Below are 24,661 nucleotides of genomic sequence, written 5' to 3'. Positions count from 1 at the left end.
TTATATGTAATGTTGAAAATATATGATTATTATTAAGTAGTGAGTTTGTGCGTGCAGGTTATAGTTCGATTGTGGTCGGGTTCATTTTTTGGTTTTAACTACTTTTTTTTTCAATTATGGCGGATGAACAATATGAAGTAATCTGTGCAGCATATATGATTTAGTTTATTTTTTCTTCTTGTTTTCTTTTGCTGTGGGGCCCATATAATTTCCATTAGTTTTTCTCTCTCTTCTCCATTTGATAAATCACGATGCATGCATACAGTAGGTTATTTGTTTGGTTGCTATGTCACCTAAATTTTTCTCTGCTACGATTCGTTTTAAAAGAAAACGTTACTGAATGCAACTTTTTTTTCTATTTCGTTTTCCTTATCAAATTCGGTTGCTGTCACATACAAATAAACGACCAAACCAAAAACTTGAGAAAGCCTCGTAATGTCACCCTTACGGTTCCCTCTAATATACGGGATAAGAGAAAAAGTGGGGCCTCCACATTCGTGAACTTCATTCATCAAAAATGAATATTTTATTTTTTTTAAAAAATAAAAATAGAAAAAACTAGGAATAATAGGAGATAAATCTAGTTTTAAATTTTAGGGTTTTGAGAGGGAGAAAGAAGAGTTGGAAAAAGAAGAGAAACATGGAGAATGAAAGAGAAGACGGCGGGAGTGAAGAAACGCGTAAAATGAGACCATTAGGTAGAGAAAGCCAACCTTTTGTATATTATTCTTTAACTTGTTTTCTGTTTTTGCTCTTTTTTGGTCATCATTTATACCGTCATTGTTGGCATGGATTCTGTGGTTGTGTTATCGTTCCAATATTGCATGAAACTTTGTGAGTGGGATGATTTATATGTGTGCATGGTGCCACTGTTTTTACTTGCATTTTTCTTTTTCTTTTTCATGCATGAGCCAAAGTCATGGATGATGGATTAGTCAAGAGTTAATGGTATATAGGGGATCCAAGTTTTTGAATTTGAGTTTGTCTTTCGTTCATGTAAGCGGGTGTGCATCGTCTTCACTCATGAAGAAACACAAGGGGTTGAGGTTTAAGTTTTGTTGTTCACGTCTTCCTTGGTTTAATCTTTTGAAAGTATGTACCCAATGAATTTCGTGACAGTGCTTGCACATTTTTGTATGTCATTGTCGTTTTTCTTTCCTTGCTTTTAGACTTAAAGAGGAAATGTAATCATGGTGTTAACACCATTCGGATTTCTGTTGCTATACACAAGGGTTCCTTATTTTCTCTTTCTTCCTTTTCCATTCAGCTTTATGAAAATGCATTTGGTAGTCTTTTGTGAAATTGGTCATATGCATGCTCAAATTGCTTTCTTTCTCTTTCTTACTTTATAACCACCACACTTTTAGATATTTGGTTTAATGACACGTAAAGTCCTCGTTTTGGTTAAGAAATCTCAATTGGGTCCTCAGCTTCAAAATTGTCCCAATTGAGTCCTTAAGTTTGAAAATTTGTATTAAATAAACCATTTCCGTCAGGTACTGTGAAACGGCGTTTGATGTTGCTGTGATGTAATATTGAACAGTACACGTGTAATTTGTTGATAAATTTCACTGTTGTTGACGTGTATATAAGAAGAGGCAATGCTTATGACTTTGCCCTAGCAATTGAAGAAAGAAAAAGTAAAGTAGCTATGTCATTTTCAAATTCGTCTGGATCTTGCACATATGGGGGGAAGCAACCTAGTGGTGGGTATGATGGTGGTCGTTCATCTCACGGTGGTGGATCTTCCCATGGCTGAGGCGCAAGGATTTTTGCTATTAAGCCCATGTGCTACTGTGGTCAGACAGCTGTATTGAGAACAGCAAAAACCCCTAAGAATAGGGGCAAACAATTTTGGGGATGTCCTAAGTTTAAGGTAAGATGTGGGAAAAATTCATTTTTTGTTCAATTTAAGTTTTCTGGCATGAAAAAATGATAACGTGATTGTGGTATTTTGTGGAACAGAGTGGGTCTCAAGATTTGGGTGGCTGCAATTTTTTCCAATGGTTTATTGAACAGGAAATCGAAGAAAGAGATATGGTGCAGATGGAAGAAAAAGATGTGGTGAAGATGGAAGAAAAAGATTTTGGAGGGAATAAAGTGCTGAAAGTAGAGAAGATTGAAGAAAAAGATGTGGTAAATATGAGAGAAAGAGATGGTGGATGGATCATAACTAGGAAACTAGATGAGGCTATAGTTCGTTTGCAAAAGTGGATGAAGTTGATGTTAGGGATGATGGTTGTTGTATGCGTTATGAATGTGATAGTTATATCACTGTTATTGTAAAGACCTAACGTGTTGTATGGGGTGGTTGAACTTTTGTGTTATTTAATGTTTTCAAATGAATTAAACAGATTTAGTTCTAAATTATGCGGTATGAGTCATAAATTATACGGTATGAGTCATAAATTATGCGGTATGAGTCATAAATTATGCGATATGAGTCATAAATTATACGGTATGAGCCATAAATTATGCGGTATGAGTCATATTTAATGTTTTTATATCCTGTCAATGCACTAAACAGAAAATGGAGGACCACAGTGACAAATCAATTATATTTAATGTTTTTATATCCTCATATTTAATGTTTTTATATCACTCTATATATACAGATATAACCACGTTTTTATATCACCCTATATATACAGATATAACCACAAATCAATTAAGAAATTACAGTCCCTACCACACACTGAAATGGGGGACCACAGTGACAAAATATTTAGACACCCACGTGGGAGACAAAAACCATAAAAGAGAACCCCACCACCACACCGAATATGGAAAAGCAAACAAACTTTACACATAACCAACACACTTAAACAACATTATCCACCAACCAAATCTTACGCAAAACAAAACAATCACAGAATAAAGTGCACCAAATCATACTTAAAGGAATATAATCAAATTTAGTAGCAAAATCCAACATCCAAAGCTAACTCACCTTCGCAACAGTGCACCTCCTACAAATTCTTCTTCGATGAACCACAAACGCCAATGAAAATGACCCACCAACAAGTGAAACCCACGAACGCTAGAACAAATGCCCTAATCTTCCACCCTACCCACCTTTTCCTTAGCTTCGCGCTCCACTGCTCAGTTCCTGCGACATGAAGTAAATAAACCCTAACTTCAAATTTGGAGATTTGTTAACTTTTGAGATTACCAGCCAATGTCGTTCCATTTCTTTTCCTTTTTTTCGTTTTACATTTTTTATTTTCCACGTCAGTAAAAATGTCCAACGCAAACTGTCTACTGTACATCGTCGTTAAACATTTTAACAGTGTTAACGATTTGCCCTTATTTAATACAAATTTTCAAACTTAAGGACTCAATTGGGACAATTTTGAAGCTGAGGACCCAATTGAGATTTCTTAACCAAAACGAGGACTTTGCGTGTGATTAAACCTAGATATTTTATGGAGGGACCCATGTATAAGGTTAATTTTCTCTTCTCTAGACTCTATGTTGCAGGCATGAAACATGTTTTCCTTCATTCACTAGTTTTTTTTATATTTTTCGGTTAGTGTTTTCTTTATTTCAATATTATATTATTACTTCGTACCACTTTGCCATTTAATTTGCTATTTCTTTGCCAAGCCATTCACGTAAATGCTTAAAAATCTAGGTTAGAGTTATGATGTTATTTTACTTGGATGGATCCAAGGTTGCATGTGATTTTGTTTCTTTTTCCTTTGGTGCAATTTCACTTTCGTGAGGGGTATAACATGAGAGTGAGAAACTTTCCGTGGGCCATGGTTCATGTAGTTTAGGGGTAGTGTTTTCTTTAGTTTTTAAAGTGCAACATTTGGGTGGTGCAGAGACGTGAAAATGGTGTAGTTTATTTCTCATGGTTTTCTTCATGTATGGTTGGGAGCCTTTCACACGTGGTGTCATAGTTTAGGTTAGTCAGTGATTTTATTGGTTTTTCTTATTCACATGTAAGGTGAAGTTCACTTGAAAGCATGTTTTCTTTCATTATAGACAAAAAATTCAATTTTCTTTATCCAATCCACTTTTGCTCCAATCCAATCCATTTATAATCCATTTTATTAAAAATCCAATCCATTTAAAATCCATTTAATGGATCTGGATTTCAATCTAATCTACATTTTATATATTTTATTTATTGGATATCCATTTTATAAATCAAGATTTCAATCTAATCTACATTTTATATATTTTCTCTCGGTTGTCTCTGCTGCATTCTGCTGCTTGGTAATGGTGCCATCACTTTAATGTTTTTTAACTGTTCTTCGGTGTGCGTTTGTGACTAAATTTACAGAGGAAATATGATGTTTTAAATGGAGCTTACGGTAACCATTGCATTATTGCATTATTTTGACATATTTGGGGAGTTCCTGTAGTATTGTTTTGAAATTCTTTGCGCTCTCCATTCATATACAGGAAGATCTATTTAGCTTGGTAATGGTACCATCACTTTAATGTTTTTTAACTGTTCTTCGGTGTGCGTTTGTGACTAAATTTACAGAGGAAATATGATGTTTTAAGTGGAGCTTACGGTGTACTGTTAGGTTCTGGAATGGAATTGATGAATTGGATTCTGACCGTATACGATTGAGTCTGTAAACATTGCATTATTTTGACATATTTGGGGAGTTCCTGTAGTATTGTTTTGAAATTCTTTGCGCTCTCCGTTCATATACAGGAAGATCTATTTAGCTTGGTAATGGTGCCATCACTTCAATGTTTTTTTCAGTGTGCGTTTGTGACTAAATTTACAGAGGAAATATGATGTTTTAAATGGAGCTTAGGGTGATACTGTTAGGTTCTGGAATGGAATTGATGAATTGGATTCTGACCGCATACGATTGAGTCTGTAACCATTGTATTATTTTGACATATTTGGGGAGTTCCTGTAGTATTGTTTTGAAATTCTTTGCGCTCTCCATTCATATACAGGAAGATCTGTTTAACTTGATTTTTATGGCTAAGAATTTATATGCAGAAAATGACAAAATCCAATAACCAAACAAGGAGTCGAGTCGTCAAAGGCAGAGTTGGAACATCTAACACAAGAAAAATGATGAAAGTGGTGGGGGCACTTGAGAAAGAGAAGCTCAACATAGCTCATATGGAAGCGGAGCTTGCCAGTGTCAGGGAAAAACGAAAAGTGATTTCTGCTCGACTGAAAAAAGTATGGAGGGGAGTAAAATTTTGTTTGAAAAGAATAGAAGAGGTAGATGGAGCTGTTTTACTTAGCTGTTTTACAATGATTTATTAGGTGTTTTACTTTTTGATGGTTTGTTATATATTTATTTTTTTGTGTTTAACATGCTAGTTGGGGCTGAAAAATCCAGAACGCAAGGATGAGGATGAGGAGAGTCTAAAGCTGTGAGAAGGGAAACATTATCCCTTGGCAGTGGAGGTGCTGGAGGTCTGTTGAATAGCAAATAAAAGAAGTTTCTCAGTCTTATTTGGTGTTGTGTGTACTGTCTGAGTGATTAGTGCTGGTTTCTTTGACCTAACACATTGCCCCGTTAAAAGACAATTGTTGCGCAAATTCTATTGTAAGCAACTCATTTTCTAGTTGACACTTTTTCATTAGACTTCAATTCAACAACCTAACCTTCACAATTTACAAAAGAAGTTTTTTAGTCTTATCTGGTGTTGTGTGTGCTGTCTTGAGTGATTATTGTTGCAGTTTTGGTTTCTTTAATCAAAGAAACCTAACACATTGCCCCGTTAAAAGACAATTGCGCAAATTCTATTGTAAGCAACTCATTTTCTAGTTGACACTTTTTCATTAGACTTCAATTCAACCACCTAACCTTCACAAATTATATAAACCGAAAGAGGAAAAGAAGCACAATAAACTAGTGAGATGAAAGAAAAACTACTAGTAGTTAATAAAATTGGAAAAAATACAATTACTTTATTGCGATGCTAATTTAGTTTCAGGAGTTCCAATAAGATAGATTAGTTGATGTGTTACTTGGCAGTATCTTCCTGTTAACAAGTTATTCTTCACATTTAATGGAACAAAAATCCAACAAGAATAACAGTTCAAAGATGAACTTCTGCAATCAAATAATATGCACTTAAAATCATAAAGTCACATTAAGGATATGGGAACCTACAATCATCAAGAAGACAGAGCTTCAGTAGCATCCTTAATATACACAAAGGTTCTCTGGGATTGGCCAACCACAGAGGAGATTCTGCAAAAAATGTTTAGAACAGTAATTCAAAAATATTGAGCAACATACATTCAATGTTAAACAAAGTTCTAAATCTAGGGGTGAGCATGGATTATATATTTAATGATCCAATCCACATCTATTTTAGATCCAAATAATTGGATTAGATTTTTGACCCAAATCCATTTTTTTAGTAAAAGTAGTTTGGATTTTTTTAAAATCCAGATCCAAATATTTGGATCAAGATTTAAATCCAATCCAAATATTTGGATCAAGTTTAAAATCCAGAATCAATTTTTAATAAAAGAAATTTAAATTGAATTTCTTAAAACTTGTGTCATTAAGGCCCGAATGACTCGGATGGGATCGACGACCCGGATGGACCCGACAATCCGGACGACCCAGACGGGCCCGACGACCCGAACGACCCAGACGGGCCCGATGACCCGAACGAGCCCGATGACCCGAACGGGCTCGACAACCCGAATGAGCCGGACAACCCGAACGGACCCGAAAACACGAACAGGCTCGACGACGGGAACGAGCTAGACGACCCGAATGGGCCCAACAACCCGGACGAACCGGTCCAAATAGTCGGGCCCAATCAGGTAGTCGGGCACGTTCGAATCGTGGGGCCTGTCTGGGTCGTCAGGTACGTCAAGGTCATCAGGCCCGTCTGAGTCGTCGGGCCCATCCGGGTCGTAGGGCTCGTTCGGGACGTCGAGCCCGTCTGGGTCGTAGGGTCTGTCTGAGTCGTAGGGCTCGTTCGTGTCATTGTGCCATCCGGGTCGTAAGGCCCGTGTAGGTCGTCAGGCTCGTCCGAGTCGCCAGGCCCGTCAGGGTCGTCGAAGTCGTCAGGTCTGTCCGGATCGTCGAGCCCATTCAGGTCGTCCAGCCCGTTCGTGTCGTCCAGCCCATTCGCGTGACCCTTTCGGGTCTGCCTGACCCGTTCGAGTCTTCGGGCCTGTCTTATCCCGTTCGATTCTTCGAGCCCGCTTGACTCGTTTGGGTCATCGGGCTCGCCTAACCCGTTCGGGTCTTCGGGCCTGCCTGACCCTTTCAGTTCTTAGAGCCTGCTTGACCCATTCGGGTCATCGAGCCCGCTTGGCCCGTTCGGGTCTTCGAACCTGCCTAGCCCGTTCGAGTCTTCGGGCCCCTTTGGCCCGTTTGGATCTTCGGGTCCACCTGGCTCATCAGGTCATTGGGCCTGATCGACTCGTTCGATTTGTCGGGCCCGCCTATCTCGTTCATATCTTTAGGCCCGTCCAACCTCTTATGGTTGTCAGGCCTGTCTGATCCATATAGGTCGTCGAGCAAGGCCCATCCAAATCTGAATTTAGCATAGTTCATCTCAACCTTTAGTCTAACCCAACTAAAAATTTAAATTGAAAATTTGGATTGGATTTTTTGGATTATCCATATTTAAAAATCTTGATTTATAAAATGGATATCCAATCCATAAAATATATAAAATGTAAATTAGATTGGAATCCATATCCATTAAATGGATTTTAAATGGATTAGATTTTTAATAAAATGGATTATAAATGGAGTGGATTGGAGCAAAAGTGAATTGGATCAAGAAAATTAAATTTTTTGCCCACCCCTATCTAAATCTCATAAACTCACTATTAGAGCATGACAGAACCCGAGGAACACCCTCACTTGGACCATCAATGCCGGGAATGAAATCCATTCGTGGTCCAATCCAATTAAAAGGACTCCAATTGTGAATTACAATCCATTTTAACCGCCCTCAGCTGTCAACAACACCATCTCAGTGAGACAAAAATCAATTCATGAAATTATTTTAAGTCTTTACACAAAGAGTAAATAGAAAACAGCTTAGTATGACCATCTCTGCTTTTCAATCGAACCAAAAAATAAGGAGACTCATCCTCCTTCACTACGTAGTATGCAGGATCCTAACACCACAATGAAACAACATTATGAAAGAAAAAAAACTCAAGATGAAACGAACAGCCACGTTATTGGTTGGAAAAGAAAAAAGATTGCATTTTTATGATGGAACGAACAGAGAGTGAAACCAGATCTGCAATCTTGACGAGACTCTCAAGATAAAGTTGTTGTAAATGGTGTCGAGAGGGCGAGTGTTGTAATCCGCGGGAACCCAATTGTGTCTCAAACAAAAACAAAAAAGATTGCATTTTTATAAGATAAAGAGTGAAACCAGATCTGCAATCTTGATGAGACTCTCAAGTCGAGAATCGATGTTAAGGCAATAGAATTGGATGCGACCAGCACAGGGGAGCGTGTCGCGTTTCAAGAAGGTGTTTGGTTTTGCCGTTGTTGCAAAGCAAAAACCTTGTGAGGAGTTTCATTCATGAGCTTCTCGCAGAGGTGACACCCAATGAAGCCACTGGCACCTATCATGTAGATGGTGATTGGTTTTATGGGGTTTCCGTCCAGATCCAATCGCCGTAGCCATTAATGTGAGAGTGTCTCTGTGGGAAGAGAAAAGGAAATGATGTCTCCTAAGTACAGTTAAGCAGATCTTTTTATGTATTTGACTCCTTTTTTTTTTATCTCCTTTTCAATAACTAATATTTTTAGTTTTTATGATATATAAAAAGCTGCTAATAATAAAAAATAAAAATATTTTCATTATAATTATAATTATAACAGTTAATACAAGTAAATATTTTAGTAATTTAACTTTTTTTTATAATTTAACTTTTTTATTTTAGTAATTATTATTTATTGTAACAATATTTTTAAATCTATTTGTTATCATAAAAAAAATTAGACATGCCGTTATCTGTCACTAATAATAATTATATCATTTCTTATAATGTACAATAACAATGCACTTAAATAAAAAATTTTGATTAAAAATTTGAAGTCTGTGATATATTCTATTTTATCCACAAAATTAAAGTCGATTGAAAGCTTAGTTGTGTGACTGAGGTGTTCACTGACCAATCCTAATTTTATTCGCATTAATTACTCTTTCAACTATCGGGATTTAAATTTCTTTTCAAATAATAAACTATAAAAATATTCTTTACACGTTGAAGACTTAACTTTCCATCTCAGTACTCCAATGTAATTGGGTTTTATAAACTTTATTTTCAAGGTTGTTTCACATGATTTTGCCATCAAAATTTTAAATTTTTATAAATTAAAAAATGTTTTGTTAAATATTTAATAACAGAACAAACATCAATCAGACCTAAGCTCAATTATATAAGACGTTGACACCACTTTCAATTAGAGATGTCAACATGACAAGTAGGGTATGAGTAATAGGTCTCCTACACCCTATGTGCCGGATAAATATCTGCCTCATACTCGTACCCATATTTATGCAGGTATTCGTTATGTGGGTACCCACATATTTTTTTAATATCCACGGGCATCCACAGATACTCGTGGGTATATTTATAAAAAAAAAATTTAATATTTAACAATATATTTTAACCATAAATTCAAATAAAAATACATCCATAACATTTATAAATTTTAAAACAAGGCAAATAACCAATTTAAACCATGTTAAATGACAGTTTACAAGAATATGGAGATTTTTTAAAACCAATTGATAAAAAAAATAACCTATTCAATTTCAATGTGTTAATGTTTTAATCATATTTTTTTAATTTAAATTATAATATAACGGTTACAGGTATTCACAGATACTATGATACCTATACCCACTAGGGATGTCAACAGGACGGGGCGGGTGTAAGACCCGTGAAATTTAATTAATTAAATAAATATTTAATTAATAAATGCAGGTAGGAGAATTAATTATGACACTAATTAGGAGTGGAATGATGTGGAAAAGTATTAGCTTAAGTGGTTGAGAGTACTTTGATTGTGTGAGAGGATTTAGGTTTGAGTCCTATGTATGCCATTTTTGTGTTATTATTAATTGTTATTTTAATATAGCATTATCATGTTGTGAAATAATATGATAATTGAATTGTGATTGTTAGCATGAAACATGAATTGGCATGAATGGCAATTAAAATCCCAATTAAGTTTAGATTCGTTTTTATATTATCACCTAGCTTTTAGGACACCTTTAAAAGGCCATAGTGAGGTAAGGAGAAGGGTTTTGGCAAACTGGAAATTGTACTTACAGAGAGAGCACGAAAATTCTGTACATAGCCGCTAGGCGACTCATCTATTTCTGTACATATTGTTGTGTTTCTGGGTGCAGCGCTTGGTGGTGAATCCCGGTACCGCCAGGCGACTCAAAGCTTGTGACTATTCTGGGTGTTTCTGCATGACCCGCCTGGCGGGATTGGTTGTGACCGCCAGGCGGCGCGGGTTCGATACTCGTTTTAGGGTTTTTTTGTGCGTTTGGCGTGAATTGTTCGGAGGGAAAGCAAGGGGTGGGTCTTAGGAGATGATCTGGTGTGGAAATGTTGTGATTTTTAGTGTGATTAAGAGTGAAATTCGATGGAACAGTGATAAGGTGGTTTAGGGTTAGACAAATGAGAGGAATTAGTCTATATTTCTTATGCGGGACATGCCAATTTGACCAATATTACAATCCCTAATTTTTTATGAGAATATATGTATACTTGTATAATTCAATAAAAATTAATAGAGAAAATATATATTTTACCTTTGTATGTTGTACTTTTTTCCTTTCAAAATTGTCTTCCGTAGTAATTTAAAATGGAACAATTCAATTTTTTTAAGTTTATCATTAAATGATGGTCATGTACATTCACTTCACTGAGTGATAGAAAAACTAAATTCACATAGTATATGATTTTAATATTTTTTATAACTAAATTTAATATTTATTATCCTAAAAAATATGATAAAAAGACTAAGTTAATATATATATTTTTAATTTAAATACTTATATAATATATTTCTAAATATAAGAAAACCACAACGTATTTATAACCATCGTAAATAACCAATATATATAGAGAGAGAAACTAAACTTAATGAAAAATTTTGAAAAATATTGAAGAAATCTAAATTGTGGATCACAACTTAATGGAATCAAAATTGTAATTTAATCTACATTCAATATCATTTTAATTTATAAAAGTGATAACGAATATAATAAAATTTATGTAAAATAAAATCTCATTATAGACAAGGATTATTATTTTTCACTTTATGCGCACCCTCTTACATTAAAATAATTCCATAAAAACTTATCATCCCCATGGTTGTTATGTACCTTTGAAAATAAAATTTTAAAGGTTTTTGGCATTATCAATTCTTTACTTGAATCTTCCAGCAAAATCACCTATCAGTTTGCAGAAAAAGGTTCCAAAATTTTGGTTCATTCAAAAATAAAAGAAATGAACCTTTAGTTCACGAATAAGATGGTAGAATAATTCATTGAACAAACATAAACCATTTAAACCTTAATTAGTTCATTGATGAGATAGCAGATTGATTAATATTAAATATCTATTTTTTATATATATAAAAAGAAAAACCTGGAACAAAGCATAACATTGTACTGTCCAGCCTATAGGGTAAAAAGTAAACAGAATAATTAAATTCTCAGTACCTTATTCTCACGAATCTCCATTAAGATAATTTATATTAATAATCATACGTTTAATAAGAATAATTTAATTAACTCCACATGCAGATTGTGAAGAATGAGTAGATAAATACAAGTGATAAAATATTTTAGCTAATAAAAATGAATAATGAAAATCTGCAAATACTTTTATATAATTAATTTGGATCCCTAATAGAAAGGTGCCCTAAAAGGTATTCCCTTTCTTTTTCTTTTTCTTGAATTTGATGTGTTTGATCCACTCTTTTCTTTTGATGCTAATATTTTGCTGTTTTTCTCTTCTTCTATCTCCTTTAAACGTTCTTCGGTAGTTTTCCTTTGGTCAATGCTCCCACTCTCACTCCTTTTTGTCCATGCAAACTGTTATCATAAAAAAAAAACACACACACACAATGAAACTAACATATTGAATTATAATCAGAAACATTAAATAACTTAAATAAATACTAATTCATGTTTGTAATGTAAGACATAATTGACTTGAAATATTTCATGTATTTTTACATTATTTTATTATTATTTTATTGCAATTTAGTTTATATAATAACTTGTAAAGTCATCTAGACAACGTTAATTTGAGTTTAAAAAAATAGGATTAAGTATGTTTTTAGTTTCTAAACTTCGACGTAAAATTGAAAATTGTTTTTGTTCTAAACTTTGATATATTTGATCTTGAAACGTTAATAATAAATGAATATACGGTCTTCCTAACCCAACTTCCTTAAATATACGCGTCATATTTTAGGATGGTGTTTGAATTATTTATAACGTTTTAATATGTTTCAACTCAAATGTCAGACTAAAACACTATTTAACCCGCCTAAAAAATTAAGGTTATTAATTTAAAGGATAATGTTAATTCAATTTTAAAATTTGAGTATCAAAATGTATCAAAGTTTATGATTTGAACGAATTTCAATTTTGTGTTCAAATTTAACAATAAAAACATATTTAACCATAAAAATAAAGTCACATTATAGATTTTAGTTAAAGACTGAATAGTAATTAATTAATTAATATGATACCTTGCACCCCAAAGAGCAAAAACGAGAAGAGTTTGAAATATTTCTGCTGCATATGTTGCAAAGAGAAGTGCTGCAACTTTTACCAGTTCCTTTGTTCCTATGCACATCAAAACCCCTCTTGTTCATAAAAAGAACGTTAAACTTATTTATTACGTACGGTTGAATCTCACTCGTGTCCAATGCATCTTTGATATCTTTGACTCTCACTACATTCTGATATGATGATCTTCTTATCTAGATGACACATATGAAACTCGTCAACATCTAACTTTCAAAATTGTTAAAATCTAATGAAGAAATACCATTAACTACTTAATAAGATTACACACTCACTTGAATTGTTCGGTGGTTCTTGTGACAGTATTTGACACAGTGTGAGCACAATGGTTTATTGCTACAATCAAAGCAATACATGTTGCATTCCCTTCTAATATATTCCGTGTGTTCTTCGCATTTAGTGAAGAATGTAGTAATTGACAAGAACTCTTCTAACCAGGGTGGCACAGCCGCAAATTCCTAAAAGAACAAATTAAAGATAGTTTAATAACACACAAAAAAATCAAAATTAGTAATTCACGAATGAACATTACCATTGCAATGACGACCAGAGAAAAAGAGAGATAGTTATGAGAACAACAAAGCTACTTGTGATAAGAAATAAGAGAGAATTAATCACACATAATAGTGTGATGAGTTTAGCAAACATATTTATATATATACACTTAAAGATATAAATATAGATATTAATATTAATATATATTGATATAAATATATAGATATAGATACAAATATATAAACATAGATAAATAAATAGATAATTAAGTGAAACAATTAATTAATTTTACTTTTAAAACTTTTAATTTTGAACTATTGAAGAGTGAATAAAGACTTAATCTTTTGGAAACGAGAAATTAAAATTTAAAGAGATAATTAAATATTTATATTTAGAATCTATTTATTTAGATAATATATCTTACTTGTAAGTTGAAAGAGATTCCTAATACTATATTTTATGATTTTATTTTATTTATCTTTTAATTTCAAAGATTAAGTTTAAAGTATCTATAACTATATATTTAAAATATCACTATACATCTATGTATAAACTTTATATCTATATATAAAGATATAAAGATGATTATCTTTTTTTGAATAATTATTTATTTATAATTTATTCTTTACGATATAATTATTTATTTATTTTTTAAAAACTAATAGTTATTTTTACATATTTTTTATCAAACTCTTCTAACAGTTATTTTATTTTATTTTCTTCATCTATTCCACTCTTTCTTTAATAAATATATATTTACTTTGTATTACTTATTAATATTAAAAAATCATCAATTACTAATATCATATATATATATATATATATATATATATATATATATATATATGTACACACATGTTTACGCCGGTTTATTTAACGTAAATATCTATTTTTAATCTTGACGTTTTGAAAAATAGTTTCGGGGTCATCTTTTAGAAAAATTAATAATTTGTGGTAGTTTCATTCAATTAGGTAGCTTTTTAAAAATTTAATTTCTTGTTTTCATTTTTTTAATTTGAAAGCTAATAAAATGTCACTAAATATAACTAATTATGTCATGATTAGACTATTTAAATCACTCTAAAAAAATAACAAAAAATATTGTGTATAAGTTGCAATAAGTCTCCTCTGTTCACGTAAAGATAGCGTAATAACCTATACACTTAAATATGAATTATTAAACAAATTTATAGAAAAATATTTATTTAATGACAGATAAAAAATGTAATTTACAAATCTCCTATGCTTTCGCAAATATAAAGTATATTAACAACATAACATTTTTTAAGCACAATTTTCTTATAACATTTTCATTGTTTATTTCATTTTTATTTTACTATGATATTTATTTATCATCCTACCTAAATATATGAAAAAACTACACTCAGCCCAATCATTTTCCAAAATATTAATTCTTAAGCGTTATGGAAATTAAATAAAAGCAGGGATGTCAGGAGTAAAAGAGGGATACAATAATGGGCCAACACAAATCACAACCATTGGGCTTTAACAGACAAAGAGAGGCTTTTACTTCTGCATCTCTGCAATTTCTCATAACACTCCCTCAAATTTTCAAAATCGGCATTTTACTTTCTATACAAGTAACTTTTGGATTGCATATATTGAAAAATTTTCGAAACAAGTTTTTCATAATTTTTAGAATGAGATTTTCGAAACAGAATTTTTGAAATGAAATTTCTAGAAAGTATGAAATGGATTCGAAAAAAAAAAAATTGAAATGAAATTTCTGAAACAAGCTTTCCAAGATAGATATAATATCCTTTGAAACAAATTTTCCAGAGCCCATGAATGTGTTTGGAAACAAATTTCTGAAATACATGAAATACGTTTTCGATTTTCAGAATGATTTTTATTTTTATTTTTTTACATTTTCTCTCTTAATTTTTTCTTTCCAGCATTCTCCCTCTGTTCTTCTCTCTCATATCCCCATTATTCTTGTTTTTGTCACCCTTTTTCGTTGTCACACTTTATAAGATGTGCTATAGATGCCCTCAAGAAAAAAAAATTAAACATACAATTTAAAAATTATTTTTTTCATAAAATTTTTTAATTATAAAAATAAATAAATTACACAATATAAAAATATTTTTTAAAGACAGGATATAAATTTTGATATTCATGGAGTCACAAAAGAAAAATATGGGAATACTGAAGAAAAAAAATGTAGGCATGGAGGAAAAAGTAACCAGAGGTTAACTATTTTACTTCACACTTCAAATAAAAGCAAACATGTTAGGAAACTTACACCACCATTTTTGGTTATTAAAAAAGGCATTTTTTTTTTAATAGACGTGTTTTCACACACTTTATCAAAAAGTAACATTAATTAAATTTTTTAACTACTTAAAATGATCTTTCATGAATTTTTGATCTTAACTATCTTCTATCATTACTTTCCGTTTCTGTTATATAAACGATTAAATATATTATTGGTGCTTTAATTTTTGATAGAAATTAAAAATAATTATTTCTTAAACTTTAGACCAGTTTAGGTCTTTAATTTTAAAAGTAGTATATTTAGTTTTTTTAATTAAATTTTTTTAAATTTATTTGACGTTTTAAACACATTTTATGATAGTATTTAAGTTGTTTATATTATTTAACTCATTTTCGTTTCAATATTTACTTAAAAATGTGGTTAAAACATCAAATAAACTTAACGAAATATGATTAAAAGAACTAAATTCATCCATTTATTAAAGATGGATGACTAAATTTATCTAAAATTTCAAAAATGAACTAATTCCAATTTTAACTAAAGACAAAAACATATTTAATCTTTATATAAATTGAAATTTAATATTATTGAATAAAAAAAATGAGAAAAAATAATTACTTTTAATTTTTGTATTATAGAAATTTTTTATTCAATTCTGTTTCCCTTATCTTCAAAGAAGAGATTGCAGAGATCATGCTTCCAATATGTGTGTACTGTATACATTCATTATGATATGATAGGCACGCTCTCAGCACATAGCACGCCTTCATCAAACTTCTTCATAGTCTATTTTGTAACCCATTCAATAAACAACAAAATCTTATGATTATTTGTTATACCTTTTATTGAGAATTTTTTATATATTTTCTTGAATTTATTGTTTTGAGTAATATAAAAAATGAATTTAATTTATTATTTTTTATTTGTATAGCTTTTTTATTTAAATGTTAATATTTTTTAAGTTAATGTTAATATCATTTAAGAAGTTATACGTGTTAAAATGAGTCAATGTCTACTTTGAGACCTGATTTGACATATAGCATATTTCAAATTTTAACCCATGAAATTTTTAAACAATTTAATATGTTACATCTTGCAAATAACTTTAATGTTAATTTAATGAAAGTCAAATTTACTTTATTTAAAAAATATTAAATTTTAATTAAGGAAAAAGAAATATAGATAGAAAAATCAAATTGTTAATTTAATATATATAAAATTCAAACACCATGTAAAATTTAAATTTAATGGTTTATTTAATAAGTAAATTTTAGAGAAAAATGATGAGTAAAATAAAGTTGAAGTGTTCGGAAGAGAAAACCTTATCCATAAATTATTTTAAATTATTAAGATTCACTATATTATTATTTTTATTTTTCCCGTTACCTATACTCTCCTTATTGTGTACTATGTAATTTTCATGGTGCCATGCCATTATTACAACTAGAAGGATATTTGAAGGTATATGATTACTAAGCAACATGCGTGAAACTCAAGAAAAGTTGCTAATAAAAATAAACTTTTTTTTTTCTTTTGACTTACTTTACAGACAATTTAATATGTTACATCTTGCAAATAACTTTAATGTTAATTTAATGAAAGTAAAATTTACTTTATTTAAAAAAATATTAAATTTTAATCTACACTATAACATCACGATAATGGAAATGATAGTAAAAAAAATTGTACACACGAGTATTCATAGATAAAATTAGATAAGAAATGGATATTATAAAAATATCTGTAAATAATGGTAGCAAATAATATACGTGAGACGGATACGAGTATCATAATATCTGTATTTGTAAATATCTATAATCGTTATACTATAATTTAAATTAGAAAAATGATTAAAATACTAATACATTAATTTTAAATGAGTTATTTTTTGTTAATTATTTTTAAAAAATTTTAACTTTTTTTGTAAATTGTGATACAACACTACTTAAATGGATTATGTACATTTTGTTTAAAATTTATAAATTTTATGTATTGTATTTTTATTTGAATATATAGTTAAAATATATTGTTATATATTAAATTTTTATTTTGTAAATACCTGACTCGTGGATATTAAGAAAATATGTAGGTACCTATATAATGTATGTCCACACAAATATAAATACAGATACAGAACACATATTTATACGACGAATAAATACTAAAGAATTAGTACTTATATAATAATATCCTATAGGTCGTTGACATTTCTAAATGTTACACTGATAATTGGGGTGATTAGATATTTTATTTATGTGCATTGAATATTTTGTATTTATGTTAAATAAAATTTTAATCGCTTATTTTGACAGAGAGCTTGTATTTCTCTATTTAAAAGCTTCACACTTTTAGTCTAATCATTAGTTTTTTATCTAAATTTATAAATGTTCTATTTCTTTTATTTTGTTTATTTGATTAAATCGTAAACCCAATTATTTAAAATGCAAGAAATATAAAAATATGATTAAATATTGATATCTTAGAATTAGAGAAACAAAATTATGGATTTAACCAAATAAAGGAACTAAAATTATTTTATGTGTATATATTATGACTTTCGTTGAAACTTCTCAGTAGTTAATTCTTTTGTGTTTTATTAATATACTGATTTGTTATGGAATTTAATCAATTAGAAACAAATAAAAAAATTCCAAAGAAAGATTAAAAAATTACAATAAAGATTTTTTATTTTGTTACTATTTTTTCTGTTTTTTTTGCAGACCTTGTATATTTGTTATTGTTTCTTGACAGGAAAAGCAAATTTAATAAAATAAATGAATTCTATTTATTTACAAACTAAGTCAGCCCGATTTATTGAAATTGTAAGCTGAGCATAATTACGCCTTAACAGGTGTTGAAGTAGACTCCGTTGGCAAGGTTTCCAATTTCACATTAATTTGTCAAAACCCTCTTTTAAACTAAGAGTGAAAATGATATACACTTAGGAAATTAGCATATATAACTGCAGAGACATGTTAAAGATATTAAAGTAATAGATATTATATATATAAAGTTTTGAATTTTAAAGGAATGAAATTTAATTATAAATAAAAATGTATTTTGAACCAATTTATAAATTTTTTAAATAATTTAAAGTATATGTTTTAAACTTAAATAAAGTGGATGTTACTTTTTTTGTTGTTGTATGCATGTCATGTTACACGAGCTTCCAAAAACATAACTAACATTCCATGGTCAAAATTGTAGACTAAAAAAGAGAGAGTAAACTTAATATTTAGAAAGCGCGTTCAGTTAGTGCCTACTTTCATTTTCAGTTTCTCGGTGCACAAAGCTTTCAACACATCAACTCACTAAACTGGTCCTATTTGTTTGGTGGAAAAAAAAATGCTTATCATTACATATCTTATTTATAAGGACAGTGTAATTTGTGAACATTTTTAATAAATAAGATTTTTCTAGTAGCAAGTTTGGATTTGCTAAAGTTGTAGTTCCCTAAGAAGAATTTTATTAGCTCCAAGAAAATTTAAAATTAGAAGAAAAAATTATATAATTTTTTTTCAAAATTTTAATTATTAAAAATTTGTGACAAACACATTAATTTTCAAAATCTTTTCACTATTTTTTTTATTTCTTTAATGTTAATTTAAATATTAAATAAGTTATGTTGGAAATCCTATATATTGATTAAAGAGAAGAAAATTCACGGTAAATGAAATCACTCGTCAAGAGATGTTTTAACTTTATAATTTATATTCTCATATATTATCACTGGTATCTTAAAGTTATTATTATCATTAGGATTAAATATGTTTTTGGTCTCTTAACTCTTACTCAATTTTGAAATTAGTCAATTTTAAAATTTTGGACCAATTTATTCCTTCATCTTTCAAAATATGTGGATTTAGTCTTTTTAATCAAATTTTATTAGGTTTATTTGATGTTTCATATGTATTTCAAGATTGTATTTGAGTTATTTATATTGTTTGACACATTTTTAATGTTAAGTTAAATATTATTATAAAACGTGCTTGAAATATCAAATAAACTTAACAAAAATTGATTAAAATGACTAAATTCACGTATTTTGAAAGATGAAAGACTAAATTAGTCAAAAGTTTCAAAATGGACTAATTCCAAAATTAATCGAAAGTTAATGGACAAAAATATATTTAACCCTTATCATTATTATTTTCAATAAAAATCTCAAGCATAATATTAATGTTTCGGAAACTATAAGGTTCAATGTTAGTTAACCCATCAATTGATCAATATTAAATATCAAATAAACTTAATAAAATTTGATTAAAATGATTAAATTCACGTATTTTGAAAGATGAAAGATTAAACTAGTCCAAAATTTTAAAATGGAGTAATTCCAAAATTCACTGAAAGTCAGATATCAAAAACATATTTAACCCTTATTATTATTATTCTCAATAAAAATCTCAAGCATTGTATTAATGTTTCGGAAACTATAAGGTTCAATGTTAGTTAACCCATCAATTGATCAATCTTACAAAGGCTGACATGTAAGCACCTCATGAATAAACCAGAAAAAAAAACTCACTTGCACTGACTATCACACGCTATATATACACTACAAAATATTCACTTGGTATCTGAAATAGGAAAGATCCTCAAAGACACTGTTATTCTCCTTTCTTGCAATGGAACACCACTTTTCCTTTCTGTTTCAATTTTTTCTTTTCATTTTTCTCACGTATTTCACTTCAATAAATTCTGTGAAAATTCCAAGGTTGAGTTCCATTCCTACATGGGATACAAGCTTGCACCACCCTGCAACTTTGGATGCTAAAACTTCCACAGATAAAATCAACACATTTTACTACAAACAGGTTCTTGATCACTTCAACTATAGGCCCCAAAGTTACAGAACTTTTCAACAAAGATATCTCATCAATTTCAAGTACTGGGGTGGTGCCAATTCCAGTGCTCCAATATTAGCCTTTTTCGGTGCAGAAGAAGCAATAGATCATTCCCCAGAAGGCATAGCATTTCTCACTGATAACGCTGCTTCCTTGAATGCTCTCTTGGTGTACATAGAGGTATTCAAATTTTACAGAACTCTTTTCTTTTTTCAATATTCAAAAGGAACATTGAGTTTGACACTTAGCAACCTTAACTTCCTCATCAGCACCGTTATTATGGGAAATCAATACCATTTGGATCGAGGGAAGAAGCGTTTAAGAATGCAAGCACCATTGGATATTTCAACTCAGCTCAAGCAATAGCAGATTATGCAGCAGTTCTCATACATGTTAAGAAGACATTGCATGCACCAAATTCCCCGGTGATTGTTATTGGAGGATCATATGGTGGAAGTTAGTCCCTAAAACATTCACACTCTTCTACTTATTATGTTCTCTGATATACGTAGAAAACAGAGAAATATAAAAAGAAGAATATCGTGTATTATTTATTGTATATAAATTTTTTAACAGAAGTGTATGATATAATACACAAAATTAACCTTAAAAGTAAAAAAAAAAAAATGAGTTTAAAACATGGATTAGTGATAACAGTTTATTCATATTTATGTTGCTGATATTGTTTATTATATCACATGCAGTGCTTGCTTCATGGTTTAGGCTCAAATATCCTCACATGGCAATTGGTGCTCTGGCCTCATCAGCTCCAATCCTCTACTTTGATGATATTACACCGCAAGATGGTTACTACTCTGTTGTTTCAAGGGATTTTAGAGTAATTTACCATGTTTTTCTTTATTTATTTAATTTTATCATGAAATATATCATAAAAAAGGTGACTTAATAATGAGGAGTTGGTTTCTGCAGGAAGCCAGTGAAACATGCTACCAAACTATATTGAAGTCGTGGTCTGAAATTGACAGAGTAGCTTCTCAGCCAAAGGGTCTTCCCCTTCTTAGCCAGAGATTCAACACTTGCAGGTATAAAAACTCTTGCTTAATGTTAGAAGTTCGACGTCGATTAAAAATAAAACGATATACAAGTCGATTTTGTAAGGTTGAAATTCATCGTAATAATTCAGTTCTTGCTACAGACCCTTAAAGAAGTCTTCTGAGTTGAAAGATTACCTGGAAACTATGTATGCTTCTGCTGCTCAATACAATCATCCACCAAGATATCCTGTTACAGTGATTTGTGGTGGCATTGATAAAGGTTCATTTGGAAATGATATCTTGAGTAAGATCTATGCAGGGGTGGTGGCTTTAAGGGGAAACACCACTTGCAAAGTTAATGCTCCTTCTAATGAATCTGAGACAGCTCTGGGTTGGAGATGGCAGGTAAAGATCATTGCATTTTTCTTTCTGAATAACATAGATTATAAATGTCAGGTTTTACAGAGAGAGTTTCACTAGGGAGAACAACACCAATGAGATCTGAGCCTAACCACATAAGACACTGACACCACTCTCAACCCAAAACCTTAAGGCAATGGGTTTATGGGTCTTTATTTTTATATAGTGCTCTACTTTCTCATTTCTGGTCAATGTGGAACTTAGACTCACACTTGTATTCCTAACAATAAACACAACAAAAAAATCATTTTCACTTTCGGTATGTGGGGGAACTTTCTAAAATCAAATTACCCCACTTTTAAAAATTTGCTTGGACTATACTTTTAAAAATATGTGTGGAATTTGCTTTTAAAAATTGTCCACATTTTAGTTGACTTGGTTTAAGTCATTCAAATTAGAAGTATGGGTTTTTCTTCTAGTAGAACAAAAATGATGGAGACCCTAATGGCTGTAGATAGTCATGGATAAATAGAAGATAAATTATTAATGTGATTTAGCAGAAAAAATGGGAAATGTATATTTACATATGCATTATTAGGTCACAATGAAAGAAGAAGAAAAGAAAAGAGAAAGAAGAAAACAGAGAAAAATAAGTAAAATAAGAAAATTTACTATTTAAAATGTCACAAAATATATAAAAAATGAAGAAGACAAATAGAAAAATAGCAACTTCCAATACTATCAAACCATCTAAGTATGTTATAGATTAAGTAAGTCATACACCATGATACTGTCTAAAAATATTTTAGACCATCTATAAATAACAAACAAACATTTCATTTAAGAACAAGATTTTTAACACTCATGTCCTTATTCAATTAACGATCTCTTTTATTTTATTAAAAAACGTAATTATAACCAATTTTTGTTGTAAAAGTAAAATAATAGTTTAGATTTGACCAAAATATATATGTAGACTATATCATTTAGTAAATTTGTATATTCATTAAGTTATTAAAGAGTTTTTCTTTTTCTTAAAGTTTTAGTTCTTTATGTTTAAAATAAACTTATATTTTTATAATTTTAAATTGATTATTCCACTCATCTAAAAATATGATTTATCCTTTCTATTCAATTGTCCGATAAAATATTTTAAAATATATATAATATAGAGTATTTCATAATAACAAAAACAAACAAAATAAATTGACTTGTAATCTATTAACTATACATAAGTACAATATTTAACATGTTAGGATTTAAGGCTTTAGTCCCTCAATCCGAAACTTTAAATCCTAACTTATTAACATAAATTGTTTTACTAACTATAGTTTTTCTTGAGATTGACTAAGAAATTAATGAAAAAGGTTTTATATTAAAAATGAAATGTTTTATATATATATATATATATATATATATATATATATATATATATATATCCTAATTTATAATATGAAGTTATGGTTGCATTGATTCAGACATGTAGTGAAATGGTGATACCCGTCGGCATAGGAAAGAATTCCATGTTCCAACCACAACCTTATAGCTTCAAGAGTTTAGCCGATGAGTGCAAGAAACTTTATGGTGTCTCACCTCGTCCTCATTGGGTCACTACTTACTATGGTGGTCATGTAAGTCTTTTCTTTTTTCTCTTTTATGTAAAAATTATAACCTTTAAATAATTTAAGTGAGTTTAAGTTCTCTATTTAGTAAAATACAGAAATTTTAATCATATAAATAAAGATCATGTTGATGTTTTGTGGTGGGTGATGACAGAATATAAAGTTGATCCTTCAAAAGTTTGGGAGCAACATCATCTTCTCTAATGGACTAAGAGACCCTTACAGCATTGGCGGGTAAATAATTTATCTGAAGTAAATGATAATTACTTTGGTAAATTGATTAATAAAAATATTCTAAAACAAATTTTGTATAAATCTTGTATTAATATAAATTCAGGGTTCTGGAGAACATATCAGACACTCTTGTTGCCATCCATGCAGTTAATGGTATGATTTATAATTCTGTTTCCATTTCAGTTCTCTCCCTCAAACTAGGGTATAATATTTGAATTAACATTGAAACAAAAATGTGTAAGGTGTAAACAATTCAAATACTATCATGAAATATGTTTGAAACGTAAGATAAACTTAACAAAATTTAGTTAAAAAGACTAAATTCACGCATTTTTAAAGATGAATGACTAGATTGGTCAAAAGTTATGAAGAGAGACTAATTCCAAATTTTACTGAAACTTGAGGGATTAAAAATATATTTAACCCATAATTTTATCTCACTTTTTAAAAATAAAAAACAAATATATATTATTTTATTCCAAAAATTTTGGAGGAAGAAAAATTGAAAAGCTACTTCAACCTTTGACCAATGTTATTTTTTCAGGATCTCACTGCTTGGATATTTTGGGTGCAAATGCAAATCATGGTGATCCAAAATGGTTGGTTGAAATGAGGAAGAAAGAGATAAACATCATGAAAGGGTGGATCACCCAATATTATGTTGATCTTCAAGCACTCAAAGAGACTAAAAAAATGTAGATGCAGAGTGAAAACAAGTTATTCTCACATAACTTTCTTTTCACTTTTGAGAATGTAAGATAATAATTTCTTTAGATGAAAATATGCTATCGAGTTTCTTTATTTTTAAGAATTTAAATTTTACATTTTAAAATTTCCTAATATTCTCGTGATAAGTATCTCATATTTTTCGGAATGAAAATTAGTGTTTAACATAATCTGTGCTTAGAGGTGAGCATACTAAGTCTTCCTAGGAAAGTTCTAGACTAAAAATATAAAAGTTTAGTCATTTTAAAAATCTAACTATGAATTGTCAAATAAAAAATTATCTGCCCAAGATATAATATAACGTGTATTTTCACCTAAAAAATAGTTTCTAGGTTATATTTACTTATAAATAATTTATATTAAATG

The 24,661-nt window shown here is 30.1% G+C and overlaps 1 protein-coding gene and 1 long non-coding RNA gene across 3 annotated transcripts; one reads left to right on the top strand and one right to left on the bottom strand.

Annotated features, from left to right (window-relative positions):
• Window positions 1–6,031: 6,031 nt before the first annotated feature.
• LOC114185838 lies at window positions 6,032–8,661 on the bottom strand. The gene is made up of 2 exons (XR_003604906.1): window positions 7,797–8,661; window positions 6,032–6,188 (listed from the first exon to the last, which is right to left on the bottom strand). It is a non-coding gene; the product is annotated as an uncharacterized LOC114185838 (long non-coding RNA).
• An 11,317-nt stretch (window positions 8,662–19,978) lies between these two features.
• LOC114184312 (lysosomal Pro-X carboxypeptidase-like) lies at window positions 19,979–24,409 on the top strand. Of its 2 annotated transcripts, none has more exons than XM_028071611.1 (9): window positions 19,979–20,538; window positions 20,628–20,814; window positions 21,063–21,196; window positions 21,289–21,401; window positions 21,503–21,758; window positions 23,192–23,344; window positions 23,490–23,569; window positions 23,673–23,722; window positions 24,114–24,409. In XM_028071611.1, the coding sequence occupies exons 1-9, from the start codon at window positions 20,140–20,142 to the stop codon at window positions 24,266–24,268; spliced, it is 1,527 nt and encodes a 508-aa protein (XP_027927412.1). In that variant the 5' UTR covers window positions 19,979–20,139; the 3' UTR covers window positions 24,269–24,409. The 2 variants fall into 2 exon arrangements, with proteins under 2 accessions (XP_027927412.1, XP_027927413.1); XM_028071612.1 differs by having other exon boundaries at window positions 19,983–20,538; window positions 21,515–21,758.
• The last annotated feature ends 252 nt before the right edge of the window (window positions 24,410–24,661 follow it).

Source organism: Vigna unguiculata, chromosome 5 (genome assembly GCF_004118075.2).
Source record: "Vigna unguiculata cultivar IT97K-499-35 chromosome 5, ASM411807v1, whole genome shotgun sequence".
NCBI classification, from domain to species: Eukaryota; Viridiplantae; Streptophyta; class Magnoliopsida; order Fabales; family Fabaceae; genus Vigna; species Vigna unguiculata.
The sequence above is the reverse complement of the archived record's forward strand: the minus strand, read 5'-3'. Positions and strand labels throughout refer to the sequence as shown.

What these genes read in the sequence shown, in the direction of transcription:
- LOC114184312 (XM_028071611.1), top strand. Translation starts at nt 20,140, where the DNA reads ATGGAACACCACTTTTCCTTTCTGTTTCAATTTTTTCTTTTCATTTTT. An exon ending in CTCTCTTGGTGTACATAGAG is followed by an intron (nt 20,539 to 20,627) that starts GTATTCAAATTT and finishes CTTCCTCATCAG; the next exon opens with CACCGTTATTATGGGAAATC. An exon ending in GACCCTTACAGCATTGGCGG is followed by an intron (nt 23,570 to 23,672) that starts GTAAATAATTTA and finishes ATATAAATTCAG; the next exon opens with GGTTCTGGAGAACATATCAG.